This window comes from Candida jiufengensis (genome assembly GCF_024610255.1).
Source record: "Candida jiufengensis strain CBS 10846 chromosome Unknown scaffold13, whole genome shotgun sequence".
Lineage (NCBI taxonomy): Eukaryota > Fungi > Ascomycota > Pichiomycetes > Serinales > Debaryomycetaceae > Lodderomyces > Lodderomyces jiufengensis.
The window spans coordinates 77,071-94,138 of NW_026261567.1; the positions used below are offsets into that span (position 1 = coordinate 77,071).

At 27.1% G+C, this 17,068-nt stretch overlaps 8 protein-coding genes across 8 annotated transcripts; 3 read left to right on the forward strand and 5 right to left on the reverse strand. All coding sequences in view use genetic code 12, as the record gives it.

Annotated features, from left to right (window-relative positions):
* Positions 1-7: 7 nt before the first annotated feature.
* Positions 8-940, forward strand: KGF54_005281 (DNA-directed RNA polymerase III subunit; the record flags this gene model as incomplete). The annotated part of the gene is made up of 1 exon (XM_051766062.1): positions 8-940. One exon carries the CDS (start codon positions 8-10, stop codon positions 938-940), a length of 933 nt encoding a protein of 310 aa, XP_051617654.1.
* Positions 941-1,012: 72 nt separating this feature from the next.
* KGF54_005282 (uncharacterized protein) lies at positions 1,013-1,408 on the reverse strand (the record flags this gene model as incomplete). Its single annotated transcript, XM_051766063.1, has 1 exon — positions 1,013-1,408. One exon carries the CDS (start codon positions 1,406-1,408, stop codon positions 1,013-1,015), a length of 396 nt encoding a protein of 131 aa, XP_051617655.1.
* A 1,255-nt stretch (positions 1,409-2,663) lies between these two features.
* On the reverse strand, positions 2,664-4,943 carry DBP7 (putative ATP-dependent RNA helicase; the record flags this gene model as incomplete). Its single annotated transcript, XM_051766064.1, has 1 exon — positions 2,664-4,943. The coding sequence occupies one exon, from the start codon at positions 4,941-4,943 to the stop codon at positions 2,664-2,666; it is 2,280 nt and encodes a 759-aa protein (XP_051617656.1).
* Positions 4,944-5,140: 197 nt separating this feature from the next.
* On the reverse strand, positions 5,141-7,018 carry KGF54_005284 (uncharacterized protein; the record flags this gene model as incomplete). Its single annotated transcript, XM_051766065.1, has 1 exon — positions 5,141-7,018. The coding sequence occupies one exon, from the start codon at positions 7,016-7,018 to the stop codon at positions 5,141-5,143; it is 1,878 nt and encodes a 625-aa protein (XP_051617657.1).
* Positions 7,019-7,357: 339 nt separating this feature from the next.
* Positions 7,358-8,284, reverse strand: KGF54_005285 (5'-(N(7)-methyl 5'-triphosphoguanosine)-(mRNA) diphosphatase; the record flags this gene model as incomplete). Its single annotated transcript, XM_051766066.1, has 1 exon — positions 7,358-8,284. One exon carries the CDS (start codon positions 8,282-8,284, stop codon positions 7,358-7,360), a length of 927 nt encoding a protein of 308 aa, XP_051617658.1.
* A 1,929-nt stretch (positions 8,285-10,213) lies between these two features.
* Positions 10,214-10,900, forward strand: KGF54_005286 (uncharacterized protein; the record flags this gene model as incomplete). Its single annotated transcript, XM_051766067.1, has 1 exon — positions 10,214-10,900. One exon carries the CDS (start codon positions 10,214-10,216, stop codon positions 10,898-10,900), a length of 687 nt encoding a protein of 228 aa, XP_051617659.1.
* A 4,539-nt stretch (positions 10,901-15,439) lies between these two features.
* On the forward strand, positions 15,440-16,078 carry KGF54_005287 (uncharacterized protein; the record flags this gene model as incomplete). The annotated part of the gene is made up of 1 exon (XM_051766068.1): positions 15,440-16,078. One exon carries the CDS (start codon positions 15,440-15,442, stop codon positions 16,076-16,078), a length of 639 nt encoding a protein of 212 aa, XP_051617660.1.
* A 181-nt stretch (positions 16,079-16,259) lies between these two features.
* KGF54_005288 (uncharacterized protein) lies at positions 16,260-16,979 on the reverse strand (the record flags this gene model as incomplete). The annotated part of the gene is made up of 1 exon (XM_051766070.1): positions 16,260-16,979. One exon carries the CDS (start codon positions 16,977-16,979, stop codon positions 16,260-16,262), a length of 720 nt encoding a protein of 239 aa, XP_051617661.1.
* Between the last annotated feature and the right edge of the window lie 89 nt (positions 16,980-17,068).

Sequence of the window (17,068 nt, forward strand, 5' to 3'; positions counted from 1 at the left end):
GCTCAAAATGAGTCAATTATTTATTGACGAAGAAGAAGAGTTGGATACCAGAAGAGGTTATAAACCATCAACCACAACCATAAAAGAAGAAGATAATAGTGAAGATGAAGAAATGTCATTTGATGATAGATTAAGACAAGATTCAATAAATCTACCTCAAAATACATTCCAATCACCACCATCAATAAAAGAAGAAGAAGAAGAAGAGGAAGAAGAACAAAAAGAAGAACAAGAAGAAGAAGACGACCCAATAATAGAATCAATCCCACTTGTTGTTAACCAAATGCCAAACAACAAAAATCAATCATTACATTTATTTCAATATCCAGGAAGACCTAAAACTAGACCATTAAAAAACCAACAAATACTATCACTTATAAAACCACAATCACAGTACCTTGAGTTGAAATTACCATTGAATCCAACTAAATTCTTTGATGCAACCAAAATAGAAGAATGGGGAGAAAATATCAATTTACAAAGTATATCAGGAGTATTAGATCCATTGACATCAGGAAATTACGCAGGTAAAATAATAGACGATCCAATATTAGGTCGTAAAATCATCCTAATCCCTATAAATTCAAGTGTTCAATTAAGACCCACATTTAAATACATAGATGATGTAGATAAGGAGAATTTACAACAACAAAGAAAAAATATGAATATAGACGAAGGGGAAAAACCAAGTGTACAAATCTTACAAACTGCTGCAAAACATTCTACAAATAATCAAGATGGATATAGTCATTCATTAGGTGATTCTTTAAAATCTATAAAAAAATTTGATGAAGAAGAATGGAAATTTTTAAGTTTTAAACTGAATTCTGAAGATCAACAAATTACAAATTTAAAAAATCAATTAATCAATGATGCTGATGGGATTATATTGGAATCTCAAACTACTTATGATGAATATATAGATCATTTATATAATTAAATTTGAATATAGAATTGAAAAACTTAGAACTTAAAACTTACCAGAAGTTTTGGTTATCTCTACTCTGCCCAGTTAACCAGCTAACATTTTCAACTCATAGATATGACAATAACCTTGACCAATATTATCAATAATATGATTCAATAATGCCTCAACATGTTCAATAGAATGCCAACTTAAATCATTACTATATTGAGTCTCTAATTGTTTCCAATCTGGTTCTTTAATTTTATTTGTTTCAGCTTGTTTTAATAATTGACCAAATAATTCTCCATGTGGACTATAAACAATATAAAGGGAATTGATTTTTTTCAAAACTGTTTTGGATTGAGCGTATAATTGTAGGATTTGATTTAGGTCTCTTTTTGTTGATATATTGTTTCTTTTTCCGTTAAGTTGAGCTCTTATATTCAGTAATTGGGCTCCATATCTTGATAAATCGACATAAGATAGTTTTGGATCTGTCATTGATTATTTGAACTGAAGAAAATGTTACTAATAAGTTATTAAGTAGGAATTTTATAACTTATGTTGCATCAGAATTAGTTGTGTAGCACAAATAACGTTGTTCTAAAATAAATTATCTTGATTAAACACATTATTACAATTAATAGTTTATACTTTTAGTCCTTCATTTGATAATTGTGTTGCGGTACGGATGTTTAACTCAATTTTATTCATCCATAATTATTTGATATAAGTTAAATTCTTCCAATTAATAATGATTCTATAAATTTATTAAACACATTTTTTTTTTGTTTTTGATGCTTTAACAGCTATGTTAAATGAACCATCACATGATGTTAGAGAAAGAGATGAAAAATCTATTGAAGTTGGTAAAAATTTTATCAAAATAATTTAACTTAATTTTACATAATTTATACAAATTTATAGTTTTTTATGTCCTTATTACTTGAATATAAAATAAAAAATTTCAATGATTATAAAGGGTCCAAATGTAAATAGTATTTACTCTTTATTCTGTAAATCTATCTTTGTTTTTGTTTTTAATTTGTAATCGTAAATGTAAAGAAATTTAGATAAATACCAACATTATAAATTTTTGTTATTTCAAATCTTACATAAAAATATTTGAAGCCAGCCATTTCTGTCACTAAAATTGTTTACTTTAATTAATAATAATAATAAATTAAATTTAGCATATCAAATTTTAATTAAAATTTTAATATAAATACAAGATAAAAAAACCGATATTCATCAGTAATTAAATTTTTACTACTTTCATCAATTAATTACTAACATCATTAGTGCCTAGAGCACGAACACTAATAATTTAGGACTGTTAAATATGACTACGTTAAATTTTTGATTCTTTAATTCATGAAACTAATATAATCATTAAAAATATACAAAATTGGCATCACTGAAATAATCTAATACACACCCTTTATTTATATTCAAATTATTTTGTTTCGTCTTGAATGAAAGTTCAATGTATAACTTTTTAAATTTAGGACTACAAGAGTTTTTCTAAAATTTGAATGTATTCAAGAGACACGTATGTACTTGCTTTTATATAGAATTTATTTTTAATGTATAATTGTATGAATTGTATTTTATTGAATACTAAAATTTTGTAAACTATCTCAGTTCTAAATAACAAGTTCCTATAAGTTACCAACTCGACCTGATTGGTTTCAAATTAAGACATTTTAGAACAATACATCAAAAAGAAAAATTTATATTCACTAAATATGCATTTCTAATAATTATATTCACTAGTAGAGTTAACAGCCAATTTAGCTAACCTTAACATTTTCTTCCTTGGATCTTCCTTTTTATATTTCTTACCACCATTTTCCAATTCTTCAAATTTATCATTATTTTTAGAAGATTTCTTACCTAAATTCTTTGGTGTCTCCCTTAATCCAAAACTTTTAGCTAAATGTCCCAAATGTAATAATTTCACGTTAAAAAAATTACGTTCTTGAGATAAATGAGTAGCATAAGCTCGGATGTGAGAAGTGAAAGCATGACTTGCTTTTGCTAAAGCGGATGAATTTTCTAATAACCATCTTTCTACTTCAAGATGCCAAGTTGTTGCATGGATATCCCAATTACCTAATTTATCAAATTTATTTTTTGTTGTGGAATTTTTTTCACCAAATGCTGATGATAAAATGGTTTCATATTTTGTTACTCGAAGGTTTTCTTCTCTTGGATGAACTATTTTTAATTTTGCATCTATGTAACCTTCTTCTAATCCTGGTAATAAAAATAATGTTGCATTACCTTTTGCTCCAACTCTTGCTGATCTACCTATTCTATGTAAGTGATCATCTATAGTGAAAGGTGCATCATATTCTATAACATTTGAAATATTAGGTAAATCCAACCCTCTTGATGCAACATCAGTACAAAATAATACTTTATGTGGGAATTTTGGATCATCTTTTATAAATTGTTGTAAAATAGTAGTTCTAGTTTGTTGTGATAATGAACCATGTAATTTATATATTATTGTGTTTTTATTAATAATTGGTGATGTTAATTCAGCATCATCTTGATCTTCATCTGCACTATCATCAGGTGATACCAATATTGTCTTGGTTTCTCCAGTTTCTTCATCTTTTACTTTTTTGAATTTCTTACCATCTCTTGTAAATACATCAAAATGATAATTGACTGAATCTGAACATGAAAAAAATACAATACTTCTTGAAGATTCTCCTGATTGTTCAATTTTGTTTGCAATATTGACTAATGATGCATCTAATGTAACTAATCTTAATTTCGGAGGTACGATCAAAACACTCTGTATCAATTGATCTGGAGCAAAAGATTCATGTTCATTATTGGTTTGAACTTCTCCAGTTGTATCATCATCAAATAATATCGTACCTTCAACTTCTCTATCAACTGATATCATTTCAGGATTATTTAGTATAATATTTCCTAATTGTTTAACATTATTTTGTAAAGTTGCAGAACACAAAATGTTAATTCTTCTAGTAGGTAATCCTTGCCATTTATCTTTAGTTTCGTCAATCTTGGAATTATCATCTATAATTTTGGTAATTTTAGAAATAGTTTCTTCAAATCCCAATTCAACTAATTTATCACCTTCATCAAGTACTAAATATCGTAATTGACTTATATCTAATGTTTTAGTATTTTCCAAATGATCAGCTAATCTACCTGGTGTTGCAACCAATATATTTACACCTTTTCTTAATCTTGCTTTTTCACTTTTTTTCTTTTCTCCACCAATAACTATCCCAGGTACTAAAAATGGGTAACATCTATTTAAATTTTCCAATACTGAATATATTTGATTAGCTAATTCTCTAGTTGGTGTTAAAATAATTGCAAATAATCCGGATTCTCTACCAATTTTATGTTTATATTCCATCATCAACTTGTGGAAAATAGGTAATATAAAAGCCATAGTCTTACCTGAACCAGTTTGTGCTTTTACAAATAAATCTCTTTCAGTCACTAATAAATTGGGTATTACTAATTTTTGAATCTTTGTAGGATATTTGAAACGTTGATGATCTGTTAAATGTTTGGATAATTTTTCATTTATTCCTAAACCAGCAAAAGAGGTTGCATTTTTATCTGGTGCATTTGATGGCAAATATGTTTTGGTTTCTTCTTTTGATTCTTCTGGTACTTCTTGAGTTGATGCTGTATTGTTTGTAAACAATGAAGATACATATGAATCATTTTTACCTCCATGTTCTCCTTTTGTTTCTGTAAATTTTGCTCTTTTAAATTCACTTGTTGGATTTGATTGTGAACTTTTTGGTTTTGATGGTTTCTCTTCCATTCTTCTTTTCCTACTTGCATCAATCGGTATACTATTTGGTCCTTTTACTTTTTTCTCTTTTGGTCTTCCCTCTAATTCTAGTTTTAAAATTCTTCTATCTTTCCATCTACCTCCTCGTACTTTCACATTTTTTGATTGTGTATTGGCAGTCGTAGTTGTGCCATTATCAGGAATAGCAAAATTAAGCATTAATCCATCATCATCACTCATTCTTGTAGATTTATGATATATTGGAGATTGCGGTTGATTTATGATATATTGGAGATGTAGTTATAAATAAATTTAATTTTGTAAACACTCATCGGAGATTAAATTTCTGGGGGCTGTTTTGTATCACCAAAATTTTGGCTGCAAAAAATTTAGAGAACTACGAAAGTACATCTTTCAAAACTCCAGATTTTTTCATTCTATAAAGTATCAACCTTTTTAAATAAATCATATATATCATAATTTATATTTTTAAACTCATCTTTGAAAATCAAATGTGGTTTTTGTTCAGCCAAATACAATATAGTTTTACCAAATTCAGAATTACACCAAGCGAACCAAGATCTTGTATAATCTTTACCATATTTTGAATTAACATTGATGGATTCATGCATTAATCCTAAATCTCCTGTTGTTTCCATTATCGATTCCAAAGCTTGTAAAATCTCTTCATCATTATCAGTAGTTCTAATTTTGACTAATAATGACATTGGCCATGCATTTCTTATACCTACGTGTGGACCTCCAATACCTTCAAAATATCTACCTTTCAAATAGTATGGATTACCATCTTTTGATAATATCATTTTTCTTGTATTTTGGTAAACTTCATCGTTGATATTTGTAAAACCCATATCTGGAAGAGCCAATAATGATGGAACATTTGCATCATCCATAAAAGTTGCACTACCATATCCATCGACTTCATAAGCATATACTTGTCCATATACTGGATGGCTAACAGTTCCAAATTTTTTTAATCCTGTAGAAATAGCGTTGATGAAAAAATCAGTTTTCTTGATAAGTATTTCAATTTCGGATCTTACTTCAAGATTGTTATCGAAAGTAGCCAAAAGTTTATCATTAAGGAAATTTTTTCTAGCATTTTTCAATTCAGTCAACATATGAGCATTACCCGGAATAAAGAATTGTAAAATACATGAGTCGTCACTTGGTCTGAAAGCACTTCTTATTAAGCCAGTTCCGTAGTTCACTGGGTTTCCCACACCCATAGGTAAAGTTTCACACCCATTATTTGTATTTCTTTGGAATAAGTAGTAATATTGTAACGCTTGACCAGTTTCTTCGTCAAATGTAGGTTCACTTTCTCTACGTAAAACTATCAACAATTTTTCATAGGCTTGAAACCATAATGAATTAATAAATGATAAATCATTACCTGAATTTATATAGTATTCATTGGTTAATGTTAAAAATGAAGCTAGTGAGTCTATTTCATATTTACATTCAAATACCTGTTTCCAATCTGGTCTTGGTTGGACATTATCATAAGCTGTGTTACCTTTTTTAATACCCGATCCAGGTGGTGGATGAAATGCATTACAGTATGGTGAATTGTTTACATAATATGCTTGAGTATTTATAGCTCCTAAAATTAATTCTTGTAAAACTGGATCATATTTTATTAATTTTTGATATAATGATAATTGTCTCGCAGAATCTCTTAACCATTCTGCATGTATATCACCAGTGACAACAAATGTTTGTGGATAAGTCAAATCTTTCAATTTGCTAGGAGTATCTTTGCTTGTTTTATGCCATAATATAGTAGTATCTAAAGTATTTGGTAAACAATTTTCCACTAATCTTGCTAAATCTGGATCTTTTATTTTCATTTTTAAATCATCGATAAGCGCTTCAACTGCTTTTGATACAAATGTCCTACATTTTGGAGCAGGTCTCATGTAAGGGTATTTATAAGAACCCGAGGAAAATGGTGGATGTCTTTGTTGTGAATATGTAACATAATCAGGACATTGTTTTGTCTTTTTATCCAATTTATCCAAATATGTTGAGTCGACATCTTGAACTTCACCTTTTAAATCTTTAAATCTATCAATTGTTAATTTAGGTAGTGGGTTTTCAGTTTGTATATTTATTATATTTATATCATCAACGGGATTTGTAGAATGAATTGTGGATTTATGATTTGTATATAATGAATAAATAATAAATAATGAAAGTATAGCTAATAATGGTTTCAGAAATCTAGGTAATCTAGATTGAGTTAGCATATTTTTGGTTTTCGGTAGTCTTGATCTATTTTTATCATTCATGAGTTTAAAGCGATTGTATGTTAGAAGTGAAAAGGGTAATTAATAGGAATGTAATAGTGTATATCATAACGTTTGATTTGATATATTCGTAAATTGTATTAATCAATTGATTTATTACACAAATGCATCATTCAATTAATTTAGTAAACTTAATACTTATTAAACAGGACATATGGATCTAACCAATGTTTGAACTAATCAAGTATATTTAATTGAGAGGGTGAAAGATTGGTGCATAGTTATTAAGAATCTAAATTAGACAAGTTTTTCTTTAAAACCTTAGATTCTAAATATTAAAATTTTTTTTTTCAGTATTCCATCTATACATATCTATTAATTCTATTGACTTCTTACAGAATTTCTATACCCTTCAATCAGCCAAAGTCCATGATTCTCACCGATGACATACCCAATAGTTTTTTTTTTGTAGTATTCCCCATCTATTTTCAAATTATCTATGATATCATCAACTAAAATAGCTTTACCGATAGCTATACCATCACCGAGCCCAGGATGATGTACGTTGACTATATGTAAATGGAAATGATAATAGCTTGGTTGATAGTGGACGAATATCTTTAGTTGATCTTGTGGAAGTCCAAATTTTTTATGAGTTACTTTTTGTATAGTATTTTGTAAATTTCCAAGATAAATTACATCACTGCCAGATAGATCTCTTATCGAACCAATATCCATTCTATTCACTATGCAGCATAAGTATAAATTCTCCAAGTTGACTTTATCCCATTTCATATCAGGTAATAATACAAATCCATCTTTTGATTCATCATGATATATGAACGATTCTTTTTCCTTACCATGAAACAAAATATTATAAACCCATTTCAATCTTTCACCCTTCATAGTATCGATGTACGGTATAACATATTGGTAGTACATCTCGGGAGTTTCCCTAACATAATGTAATTTTTGTTGATTGTATTTTCGAATATGGGTTTCTGTAGCTGGATATATTAGGTTTACTTTTGCTGCTGGCAATTGATCCAAGTCTTGATTTAATGTTGCTTTAGCCCAGTTATATACATCATTTGAGTTAATTAATGATAGACTGCTGATAATTTTTGTTGGTACTGATTTTGGATCTGAATTGATTAATTCTATGTTGAATGGTGATTTTTCAATTATTAGTATTGCATTTTCTAAATCAATTGTGCCTAGTATTGCTATTTGCTTAGTTTGCGTGTCTGAATTTAGTATACGATTAAACTCAAATTCTTCTATTAGTTTAGTTATGTCAATAGTCATTTGTTGATGAGCTATAGAGTGATTGAAGTATTGAATGTGCGTGAAAAGTACGCTAAATTTGAAACGCACTGAAATTATGTTTACGTATTAAGATTTTTTGAACGTCTTAAATAAGACTGATTTTACATCAAATCATTATCAAAAAAAAAAAAATTCCAAGTCAGGTTCAATTGTTTTACTAATAGTCATTCAGAATCACTTCATTCCCAATAAATCAGGCATCACCTGATAACATAAGAAAAAATGCAGAATGAAGGGTAAAGCAACTAATTAACTCATATCCAACAGATTTAGTTTTTTTGATTTTAGACGTGTCAATGAATAACTCACTTTCGATGAATTCACGTCAAAAATGGTTAGCAAATTTAAGGATGTCAATTCGTAGTTTCAGTTGATGTGGTTTAACACTTAAATTGAATCTTCCTCATCTTAAGATTTGAGAATTTTTGATAAGATCTGAACTATTATATTTGCCATTTTACAACTCATTACTCAAAACTTTGAAGTGGCGCTACTTGTTTTTATTACAAATTGCATCAATTTCCGACAAATGGCATAAGTTACTAAAGCGAAAGAATAAAGCAACAACTTACCAATAAATATTTCGAAATTTTCAATTACCTGAAGTTAAATGTGCATGTCATGGCAAAAACATAAAGACATTTGTAAAGTTGTTGTGAGGAAATGATACAGATATTAATTAAAGTTTTATTCATAACAGATTATAATGACGTATCAAGGCATAAAAGTATATATCTTGGATCAAGTAATGTCAGATTCATATTTCAACTACGAAAATAAAAGTTTCAGGTACTTCAAATACGAAATTTGCATTGGAATGGTGGAATAATAATTGAAATGGTTTTTGGAGCAAGTTTTGAAATTACAAGAGAACTAGGTGAAGAAAATTTATTTCTTTTTGGTAATTTAGCAGAATCAGTTGAAAAGTTAAGACATCGACATTTTGTAAATGAAATTACAATTCCAAAAACATTATAAAAAGTATTTACAGCTGTATACGAAGGAGAATTTGGTAATCCAGAAAATTTCCAACCATTAATTGGTTCCATAAGGTATCATGGGGTATTATTTAGTAAGTGATGGTTTCAATTTATTTTTAGATGCTCACAAAAAGTTAAAAAACGTATTTGGTCACCATGGAGGTGATTCAGAAGATGGTATTCATTTACATAAATGGGTCAAAATGTGTTTGGTGAGTTACTAATATGGGTTTTTTTTTCAAGTGATCGTTGCATTGATGAAGATTCTGGAAATGTTTGAAATGTTGAACATTCAAATATTAAATTGTCAGATGTTGATTACTTTGTAAATGGGTTTATCATACATTTATCAAATTTTGAATGAGAATATTTTATGAAGGTACAGTTGATAAAAAATTTTGATTACAAGTCAGAATGCAATTGTTGAAGTCTTAGTCGTCAATTAGAAGACGAAGTTGGTGCATACCTGGGAGATTTAGAAACTTATGGTTCTCACAAATATATACTTCAGAAGTTTTTGCAACATATGGGGAATTGATTATATTTTGATTTTAATCGATACATTTAAGTTGCACATCCTGATACGGGACCGCTACCAACTACTACAATACTTCAAATCGGCATTCCAAATTTATTTAGGGTTATTTAGGGTCTGAATTTGCATCAATTGAGATACATACTAAGGATCCACATACCCGAAGTCGAAGATAGCATTACAAAATAACAAAAACCACCAAATATAAATTCTCAAGATTTTCCCAAATCGATTTCAAAATTTATGTCACTTTTTTTTTACTTCTTTCTCACTAATAATAAATTTCACCTTTTCCACAGCTTCACAGCATACTTCTTCTGACTGTGAGAGTTTATAAGTTCAATCCACTTTATTATTATTAAATTCAAACTTTTTTCCAATTACTTATTAATTATGTCAATTTTCAAAAAAATTTCATTATTTCATCACTCAAAAAAATCAACTAAACCATCATCATCAGAATCATCATCAGCTACAGAATCATCACCAAAATTATCATCAACTGATAAAAAACACCATAAAATTTTCAGAAAAATATTCAAATTAAATAAAAAATCAAAAAAATCAGCTACACCACCACCACCACAACAACAACATAATTTAGTTCAATCAACTGCACAAGAACAAGAAGAAGAAGAAGAAGAAGAAGAACAACAACAACAACAACAACAACAACAACAATTAATTGACTCAGCTTCAGAATTACCATCAAGTAGAGCATTAATATTATTTAGACCACAACAACAACAACAACAACAACAACAACAACAACAACATCATCATCATCATCATCATCATCATCATCATCATCATCATCATCATCAACAATTAGTATTGTTCCACCAAATTCAACCACAAACGACTCATAATTTTAGCATTGAAGTTATGGAGGTACATGAGGATGAATCTTTAGATGAAGTTGATATTATTCATCCAAATTTGATATTTGATGAACAAGGGCTTATAATTGAGATCAATCCCGATATTAATGAATTTGATTACACATATACGTTTGATGAAGAAAATTTAACATATGTAAGAAGAGAATTATCAATCGAATCAATACCATTTGTNAATTAATACCATTTGTCTTTAATGGACTAAACAACAGATTTTTCAATACAGATGTATCATATGCAAGTGTTGAAGGTGAATCATTTGATCAACATAACTTTTTCCATTATAATGAAGAATATCAAGAAGATGAAGAAATAAAATTAAATATTACTTTTTCAAAGTTTAAAAAAGTCTTCTCGAAATTAAAAATATATGTCAAGAAAAGAATAAAAGTATTGATGCAGAAGCACTGATACTAAGGTGTTTAATAAAATTTAAATTTTATGGTTTTAGTTGTTGTACCTATATTTTCATTTACTTAAACACCAAAATTTTACAAAATTATAAAAAATTTAAAAGTGAATTTAAATATTAGTGTGTTTTGTTGTTGAACATTCTTATTTACTTCACCACAAAAATTGAATCTTAAAAATATCATTAATACTAATCAGTTGATTCTTCATTATCACAAAAATATTCAAAATAAAAAAAAAACATTAATACTAATCAGTTGTTCTACATCATCATAGAAATATTCAATTTAAAAAGAAATCATCAGTACTAATCAGTTGATTCTACATTATCATAAAAATATTCAATGCAAAAAAGAATCATTAATACTAATCAGTTGATTCTACATTATTACAATAATATCCAATCTAAAAAAAATAATTATTACTAATCAGTTGATTCCGATACTAAGGTGTTTGATAAAATTTAAATTATATGGTTTTAGTTGTTGTACCTAATATTTTTATTTACTAAAACACCAAAATTTTACAAAATTATAAAAATTCTAATGGTGAATTTAAATATTAATGTGTTTTGTTGTTGAACATTCTTTATTTACTTCACCACAAAAATTAAATCTTGAAAATATCATTAATACTAATCAGTTGATTCTACATTATCACAAAAATACTCAATTTAAAAAAAAATCATCAATACTTATCAGTTGATTCTACATTATCATAAAAATATTCAGTTCAAAAAAAAATCACTAATACTGATCAGTTAATTCTACATTACCACAATAATATTCAATCTAAAAAAGAATGATCAATACTAATCAGTTGATTCTACATTATCATAAAAATATTCAATTCAAAAAAATATCATTAATACTAATCAGTTGATTCTTCATTATCACAAAAATATTCAAAATAAAAAAGAATCATTAATACTAATCAGTTGATTCTACATTATCATAGAAATATTCAATTTAAAAAGAAATCATCAGTACTGATCAGTTGATCCTACATTATCATAAAAATCCAATTAAAAATAAAAATCATTAATACTAATCAGTTGATTCCGATACTAAGGTGTTTGATAAAATTTAAATTATATGGTCTTTGTTGTTGTACCTAATATTTTTATTTACTAAAACACCAAAATTTTACAAAATTATAAAAAGTCTAATGGTGAATTTAAATATCAATGTGTTTTGTTGTTGAACATTCTTCATTTACTTCACCACAAAAATTAAATCTTAAAAATATCATTAATACTAATCAGTTGATTCTTCATTATCACAAAAATATTCAAAATAAAAAAAAAACATTAATACTAATCAGTTGTTCTACATCATCATAGAAATATTCAATTTAAAAAGAAATCATCAGTACTAATCAGTTGATTCTACATTATCATAAAAATATTCAATGCAAAAAAGAATCATTAATACTAATCAGTTGATTCTACATTATTACAATAATATCCAATCTAAAAAAAATAATTATTACTAATCAGTTGATTCCGATACTAAGGTGTTTGATAAAATTTAAATTATATGGTTTTAGTTGTTGTACCTAATATTTTCATTTACTTAAACACCAAAATTTTACAAAATTATAAAAATTCTAATGGTGAATTTAAATATTAATGTGTTTTGTTGTTGAACATTCTTTATTTAATTCGCCACAGACATTCAATCCACAAATAAACATTAATACTAATCAGATGATTCTACATTACCACAATAATATTCAATCTAAGAAAGAATCATTAATACTAATCAGTTGTTCTACATTACCACAATAATATTCAATCTAAAAAAGAACCATTAATACTAATCAGTTGTTCTACATTATCATAGAAATATTCAATTTAAAAAGAAATCATCAGTTCTAATCAGTTGATTCTACATTATCATAAAAATATTCAATTCAAAAAAGAATCACTAATACTGATCAGTTAATTCTACATTACCACAATAATATTCAATCTAAAAAAGAACTATTAATACTAATCAGTTGATTCTACATTATCATAGAAATATTCAATTTTAAAAAGAAATCATCAGTACTGATCAGTTGATCCTACATTATCATAAAAATCCAATTCAAAATAGAAATCATTAATACTAATCAGTTGATTCCAATACTAAGGTGTTTGATAAAATTTAAATTATATGGTTTTAGTTGTTGTACCTAATATTTTTATTTACTAAAACACCAAAATTTTACAAAATTATAAAAATTCTAATGGTGAATTTAAATATTAATGTGTTTTGTTGTTGAACATTCTTTATTTACTTCACCACAAAAATTAAATCTTGAAAATATCATTAATACTAATCAGTTGATTCTACATTATCACAAAAATACTCAATTTAGAAAAAAATCATCAATACTTATCAGTTGATTCTACATTATCATAAAAATATTCAGTTCAAAAAAGAATCATTAATACTAATCAGTTGTTCTACATTACCACAATAATATTCAATCTAAAAAAGAATGATCAATACTAATCAGTTGATTCTACATTATCATAAAAATATTCAATTCAAAAAAATATCATTAAAACTAATCAGTTGATTCTACATTATCACAAGAATATTCAAAATCGACTAAAAATTTCAATTGACTTCTTTTATTGCTTTCAAAATTAAATCATAATTATTGCAATTCAAATTACAAAATAAAAAATTAATATCAACAAATCAATTTTCCCAATCTACCACAACAAATCATAAATATATTAAATTCAACAATTCCAATTGGACTTGCCCCTCAATTAGTACAATTTTAATGTATTCACAAAAATCACAATTTCAAATCACCAAAAATTATTTGTTTAATTCAATAATGTACAAAAAAAAAATTGATTTATAATCAAATATTGCTATTTTATATTAAAGTAAAATATAATTCCAATTCCTTTTAACCGTATCCTGTAGTATATATCTCTATCTCTATTCTCTAATAATAAAACTTTTATTTATAACATGTTCATTTAGTTTAAAATTTAATAATATGAAAACATGTGTTTCATATTTTCCTTTCAATAAGCCTAAGTAGTGACGATAGGGAAAAGTTGATTTGCATAATTTTATCTGAAATTCATTCAGCTTTTGAAACCTAATAATTACAAAATTTGTTTCATCTGACCACATAATCCTTGATTTTAACTTTATTCATTACTCAAAGGACATATATGATCCAATTGACTTTTAAAATATGAAAGAACAAAGTCTATATTCTCTCAACTTTTAAGGTCAAAATTAATTAGTACTGCAGTAAGGATGCAAAAAAGGTAGATAGATTAATTGTCGTAAATTTAATCTGAGTGTCAAATTTGTAAATGTTTTGTCAAAAACTTTTGCTGCTTTGGCTTAGATTTCTATGTAACTGCTTGTTCTGTATGGGATAGATCACGAGTTAGCAGTAGAACTAATAATGATGGTGGTTATAGCGAAATAGTGGAGAATATGGAGGAAGAGATTTTGGAAGACCAATACATGATAACAGATGTCGAGTAAGTCTTGTAGAACACAATGATTCTTTGATGGTTGAATACATAAGTTATAATGATGAATGGTTTAACGCGCTAAATTTGAGGACTAATGTAAAAATGAAATTAAGGTTCATGTTATCCACTTAAAATTAATGAGTAACACAATTAATGTATTGATTTAGTTTAAATAATTATTATATAAATTGAATTAAATTATCTTCATTTCATCAATTAATTCACTATTTTTACAACGGTCATCTTGAAAATGTATATTCCAGAGAAAAATTTACAAGAAGATTGGAGCAAGCGAATATTTAATTGAATATTATCCATCAGGTACAATAAGAAGTACAGAAAATGGAGAGATAACAGCAGAACATATTCCATTTGTTTTAATGCAAAAAAATATGACACATTAAAAATACTGGTAAAGTGGTTGGGATTGAAGTAAAAAAACAACATAATGACTTTTATTTGACTAATTCTACTAAATTTCAAAGTATCAAGGTTGATATATAAATCCTGTGGTACTAGATCTTTAGTTATTTATTCATAGCTATAATAGTAAATTAAAATTTATGATTCATATTACCCGCTTAAATTGCAAATTAATATCTCGTAATGATTTCTTAGCGCACCAGAATTCCCTTTTTAGTTGTATTATTGTTATTATGATAAGATTAATAATATTTCCACAATTACAATAATGAGTAATAGAAGTTAATGTATTGGTTTAGTTTAAATAATTATTATATAAGTTGAATCAAATTTATCATCAATTCCATCAGCTAAATCATCAATTTTACAACAATCACATTAATAATGTATATCCCAAAGAAAAATTTACAAGAAGATTGGGAACAAGCAGAATATTTAATTAAGAATTATCCATTAGGTACAATAATAACTATCGAAGATGGAGAAATAATAGCAAACCATATTCCATTTGTTTTAAAAATCGATTCAAATTCAAAAAAATTATATGCTCATGTAGCTAAAGCAAATCATCAAATACCAAGTTTAAAATCAAATGATAATGTTGTTATTATATTTCAATCTGTAAATTCATATATTACTCCAGAATATTATCCGACAAAACAAGAAACCCATAAGATTGTACCAACTTGGGATTTTGCAAGTGTTCATATAAAGGGTTCATCAAAAATAATAGATGATTTTCAATTTGTAAGAGATCAATTGAATGCGTTAACTAATCAAGAAGAATCCAAAAAGCCAGAAGATGCTAAAAAATGGGAAGTTAAAGAAGCTCCTGAGAATTACCTCAAAATTATGCAAAAAAATATCGTTGGGTTAGAAATTACTATTGATTCATTTCAATGTAAATATAAATTACAACAAGATATGAGAAAACAAGATATTGATGGAGTTATAAAGGGTTTAGCTGATGATAATAAACCGGAATTATCTGAATTAACTCAAAAGACAAATTATAAAAATTAGACTAAAATGACTAGAATTTGCAACCTATTTATTAATTTACTTATTAGTAATATAAGAGATCATATACTACAATAACTCTTTAAATCAACAAATATTGAAATATTATATCTCCTTCACCCCAGGAGACATTCCAAAAAAAAAAATAGTTTATTACTTAGAATGATTTTCTCATTCAAACTACCTAATATGGATTAAATCTTGTATTTCCCCTAAATCCACCTCTACCACCTCTCATACCTCTACCACCTCTGAATCCACCACCTCTACCACCTCTCATTATACCACCTCTTCCTCTACCTCTTAAACTCCCTCTTGGAACACTTATTCCTGGAATATTAGTTCTTTTAGCCATGACTTTTAATTCTCTTTCTCTAAACATTGTCCCATCTAATGTTGCAACTGCTTTATTTACTCCATCAACGTCTGAAAATTCTAAATATGCAAAACCTTTTGGTTGACCAGTTAATTTATTCATTAATATTGTTACTCTGTTAACAATCCCGGCTGATGAAAAGTGTTGTTGTAATTCTAATGGTGTTGATAAATAATCGACATTACCTATATAAATTGATCTTGAATCTTGATCTCTTCTTTCTGCATCTGATAATGGTGCTGGTATTGATGGATCTAGTTGTATAGGTTGTGAATGTGAATGTGATTGTGAATCTGATTGTGATTGTGCGTGTGATCCTGGTTGTGATTGTGTTTGTTGTTGTGACAAAAATTGAGTAGAATTTCCAAATTCACCTTCTGCTACTTGTTTATCTAATTGAGCATCAATATTTTTTAATCTTTCTCTTTCTTGAGTCAATTGTTCTAATGTTTGTGCTTCACTTTGTTGTGGTTGGAAACTGAATGGTTGTGATACATAACCGGTTTGGTGTTGCGGTTGATCAGACATATCGAAGTAGTTAGTTATTTTTGATAGTGTTGGTAAGTTAAATGTTTCAGGAATTTATTTTTTGTTGATTTATTTTTTTTTTATTTTTT